Genomic DNA, 4,979 nt, shown 5'->3' on the forward strand with positions numbered 1-4,979 from the left:
ATGCCATGCGGGTGATTTCAGAGCCATGACTTTTTTTCCCTTGGAATTGTATTTAGAAAGTATAAGAAGCTTGTACAGTTTTAAAACTGCTTCATAATGGAATGGGCCTTTTAGAATGTTCTTATTCACCATGGGTATTTTAATTTTTAATTCATAAATTAGTCTGCAAGATAGTCATGGTAATATAAGACCAAGGTGGTGTTTGTTTTCTTTAAAAAGATAATACATGAATAATCAGTTTTAAAATCTAATCATGCTGATTAGGAATTTATGTAAAAGCTGCTGTGTTTTGATTGATACAAATTCTTCTTTCAAGCTCAAAATGTAGAAGATTCTAATAAGGCTCAAATGTAAGCTGCTGAAGAAAAGGATTTTTGTTGCGTTCCGAGAATAAATGCTGTACAGATGATAAGTTTGTAACGATACATTTTGGATACTAACCAAAGCAATTCTAATTGGTGAAGTTACCCAGTTGCTCACTTGGTGCTAAACCAAGATTGTACTGTAATTGCACTTATGCTGTGGTCTTTTAATTTATTTTTTGTTTGGTCCACCAGAGCTTTAGAATGATCACATTGTTTTACCTAATTCATTGCACAAGATCTCTTGCTTTTAGATTCGTCACTCATCATACCTAATGCCTTTTTTCTTTTGGTTTGCTTGTTTTTAATTTGCAGAATTTTGTAGTTGCTTTAAAATTTCTGACTGGACTACTCAATTTTTACCAGGCTTAATTGCATTTAGTACATGTGTGTCAATTGCTGGCATTAAAAAAAAACCTTATAATATTCAGCCTTTCATTCCCACTGTTCTATAGCACTAATTTTACAGCCAGTTGTTTGTATTTACTTTACCAGTAAATACGAGTGCACTACTTGGAGACACTCATCTGTTTTGTCTTCTGTTTTGCAATCACAAATTTTTTTAAAGATAGTGCATAATGTTTGGGAACTGTAGAACTAGAGTATCACTGTTATTTTCATATTTTAATTAGAGGAAATAAATCTGAGCTTCTTATGTTTCCTGACTCACATAACCTACACAAGTCGAACTTATACATTTTGTAACACTCGTTATTAACATTTATGGGAAACACTTTATTTATAAATTTGGGTGCCATCTTGGTCCTTTTCTTGCTGTAAAGAATTAAAATAGAGTTTCTCAGCCCTAGTAATGTTTTGTAGAGGTCATCTCGTGTACCTATAGGGCTTTGATATGCAAAAGCATGTTTGATAGCACAATTACTTACAGCATTACAATTCTTTAGCAGCCAAAATGGCAAACAGTTAAATGTATAATTGAAGTGCTGCTCAGTATGTAATATTTGCTTTAAACATACATTGTATGTGTAATTCTAATTTTTAATTGGTCAGCTCTCAAGTGTAGTATGACATTTTAAGTATTGATCACAGGACATGAATTCATTTGTTATATACGATGCCTTTTTAATGTAAAAATTGCAACATCAAAGCCAATAAAAATCCTGCTTCATAAGAATGGTTTGATGTTTTTCTTACCTATAGGTAATAACTGGAAAATGATACTGTATATTTAAAATATACTATGTCAATCAGGCCTGGTTCGAATATGAGTAGAAGAATGAGTTTGGGGTACTCATATGAGAAAACTTTTTTTCTCTCTCGAATTCTGTTAAGAAACATCTTAAATTTTGAGATGTAATTGCCTTTTAGCTATTTAACTCTTTTAATATACAAGGAAGATACTTATCTTCTGAGTGAATACTGAGAGCTTGTGCATGAATAGGTTTCAATTGGATTTATTAATGCAAGTAGTATAATGTAGCCTAAGGTCTTCATGTGGAATTCAAACTTCAACCAAAACAAGCCAAAGATTTCTACCAGAAATATTGGAGATAGAAACATAGAGTGGCACATTCTCCTATCGATTCCTTCAAATGCTTGAGGAGATAATACTTTTGTTGTTGTTCTTTTTGTCCCTTCTTTTTCCCACTGCTTTTAATATCGTGTATGGTAACGTTGCTGAGATCTACTGGATGGAATGATGCTACAACTGAACTTAATTTTTGAACAAAAAGGTGTTGGCAGTGTCCTTAAGTGTGCAGCTGCATTTTGTGTAGTTGTGAAGGGGCTACTGTGCAGTGATTTGGGAACTCGAAATTAGGCTGCTAAATTTAAATGTGCTAAATTTAAATATTTCATATTGATAAATATTTAATATTTCTACTTTATATTGCTAAATATTTACCTTATAGAGACCATGTGAAATATTTTTGCACATGGTTAGATTCTGCTTTTGGTTAAGTCAGAAGAGCTTAGAAGTTGATTATTTTTGAGTTCAATACAAGTTAACACTAATATATCAAATATTGTCAGCTTTAAACTGTAGGTATTATTCTAAAAAGATGCATAAAATTTTCAAGTTTTGATTCTCAACCTGCAAGATAAATACCCTTTCTGTGTAGTGATTCAAAACCACACAGCTCTGCCTTGTTAGAAATGCCTAGGACTAGTCTGTTAGTCTGTAGGCTCACTGGTACTTCGAAAATGTTTGTGTGTGGCTAGTTCCATATTAACTAGTAAATGTGAAATTGTGATTAATATGTCTCTTAGAATCTAATACTGCTGAACATTGCTTGTAAAATTAAAAGTACTCTGAGTTCCATGTAGCACAGCTAGAGATCTGAACTCCCAACTGTATGTGCCAAAAAATACAGTTGTATTTTCTCTTTCAAAAAAGTTAAGGGGTCTGCGGATTCTTTCAGTAATGTAGCATTTGCAGTAGTAATGTACATTGCTATATGGTGAATTGAACAGTATGGTTGAATGCTGTTAATTGTTTTGTATTTATTACCAGTGGAAACGAGAGCAAGAATTTGATTTGCAATTACTTGAGAGGGCAATTCGTGGAGAAGACAAGGATGAAAATGAATGGTTAAAAGTTCAGCCAGTAGGATTCTTTCAGTAATGTAGCATTTGCAGTAGTAATGTACATTGCTATATGGTGAATTGAACAGTATGGTTGAATGCTGTTAATTGTTTTGTATTTATTACCAGTGGAAACGAGAGCAAGAATTTGATTTGCAATTACTTGAGAGGGCAATTCGTGGAGAAGACAAGGATGAAAATGAATGGTTAAAAGTTCAGCCAGTAGCAGTGACAGAGACAGACCTGGAGCCTCAAGACTATGATTTAGATATCAGCAGAGAGGTAACACTCTTAATTTTTTACCTCCTGTTCTGTGGCCCAAAATATTAACCTTTGTAAGTTTTAGGTAGTGAATTCTCATTTTCTCTTTCAGAAATTAGCTGGAAGTTTTGACTAAAAGGAGTCATTTGAGTATTGAAAATTTATGACCTGGCATTTAGAATCTCTGTAAGGTTTGTGTTCATTTGGTGTGTTAGTGGAGAGAAGAAACTGAAAGGTTGGCTCTACTATTTGAAATATATATCTCAGGCTTTATAAAGGAAAAGGTGGTTAAGTTAGGGAATGTTTCATAAATTTTGGAAAAAAAAAAAAGATGAGCAGACAATATCAAGAGTATTTGAAAATAAGAAACAGGAATGAAGGAAAAGTTAGTTCCTCACAGCTATCTTACTCTTTGTTTTGACAAGCAAAACATGGTAGAGAAGAGGGAGCACTGCTTTATTCGGGCTAGAACAGAAAACACCTTTCTGTCAGCTTTTGGAATCACTTGGTGTTCTGGGCATGGGATCCTTTTTCAACTTGAGTAACGGAGCAGCGTTAGTTTGAAATGCGATTGAGCCATCTGGTGGGAGAGAAGGAATATAGCAAGTGGGAAGGTTTCAGGAGGTACATGGGACTGTGTTAAATGCCATGGTAGATGGCAAATCAGTAAAATTATTAGTGATAATTAGACTAGTAAGTACGTCTACTCTTCTGAAAGCTGTTGGCATAGTATTATTTTAGAGAGAGATGTATTTGTAAAAGGTTTACCCTGTGAGCCATTATCTGTTGATCTCTATGAATCTTTGTATGATTTTTACAGAAAATGCAGTCCTTCGGTAAACTTCAGAAACAGGAAAAATACTTTTGTTCTATTGCCTTTCCTTGTTTGACTATCCTGTTAATTTTTCTTTTGCAGAAGTCCCCCAGGGCTATGGGAATCACTTTGTACTTCCCTTAAACCTTGGATAGGAAACATTTTTGCTTATAGGCATTTTCTGTCCTACTTCAGAGTAACTGAAGCAGGTCTGAAGCTCTGAGTGTAAAGCTTCTTTCTTAGATTACCCAGGTTAGAATCTCAGAACTGTAGGACGGTTTGGGTTGGAAGGGACCTTAAAAATCATCCAGTTCCAACCCCCCTGCCATGGGCAGAGATACCTCCCACTGAGACGAGGTTGCTCAGGGCCACATCTAACCTGGCCTTTTTGTCCTTTCCCATTTCATGTAGCCATCCTCTTCATGTGGCAGGTGTTTCTGTACTTGAGGTACCTCTGTGCCTCAGGAGGAAACATACTCAGTTGTGTCTTATGGCAAATATCTGCTGTTCACATGTTAACTGAATTTGTTACTCTGAAAGTGGCAGGATGAGCTGATCTACCTAGTTATAGTATGGAGATAGATATCTACTTTTTTTTAAAAAAAGAAACAAAGCTATAGATATGGAATTATAGACTCATCAAGGTTGGAGGAGACTTCGAAGATCATCAAGTCCAAACATTAACCTGCCACTCTTCTCTAACCCCCAAACCCTAAATCACACCCTCCAGCACCAGATCCAGACACCTCTTAAACACTTCCAGGGATGGTGACTCCAACACCTCCCTGGGCAACGTATTCCAGTGCCTGAACACCTTGACAGGGAAAAACATTTCCTAACATATAGAACCCCAGAGAGGAGTTGGATTTGAAAGTAAGGAAGTATAGTGGAAAATGAGTATTATTTGAGGAAACATTGGCTTTGAGTTTCCTGTAAAGGAAGTATAAAAATCTGAGGTCATGATTTTAATACGGTTATCAGTGCCAATGACTGTATTG

At 35.2% G+C, this 4,979-nt stretch overlaps 1 protein-coding gene across 1 annotated transcript in view; it reads left to right on the forward strand.

Annotated features, from left to right (window-relative positions):
* PLEKHA7 (pleckstrin homology domain containing, family A member 7) overlaps positions 1–4,979 on the forward strand; it is a gene marked incomplete at its 5' end in the record, with an annotated part of 50,829 nt that overhangs the window by 42,741 nt on the left and 3,109 nt on the right. Inside the window, one exon of the mRNA XM_009084321.1 lies at positions 3,036–3,188. Within this exon, the coding sequence (XP_009082569.1) occupies positions 3,036–3,188 (153 nt within the window). The remainder of the gene's footprint in view (positions 1–3,035; positions 3,189–4,979) is intronic.

The sequence above is a fragment of the Acanthisitta chloris genome, unplaced genomic scaffold, assembly GCF_000695815.1.
Source record: "Acanthisitta chloris isolate BGI_N310 unplaced genomic scaffold, ASM69581v1 scaffold8051, whole genome shotgun sequence".
NCBI classification, from domain to species: Eukaryota; Metazoa; Chordata; class Aves; order Passeriformes; family Acanthisittidae; genus Acanthisitta; species Acanthisitta chloris.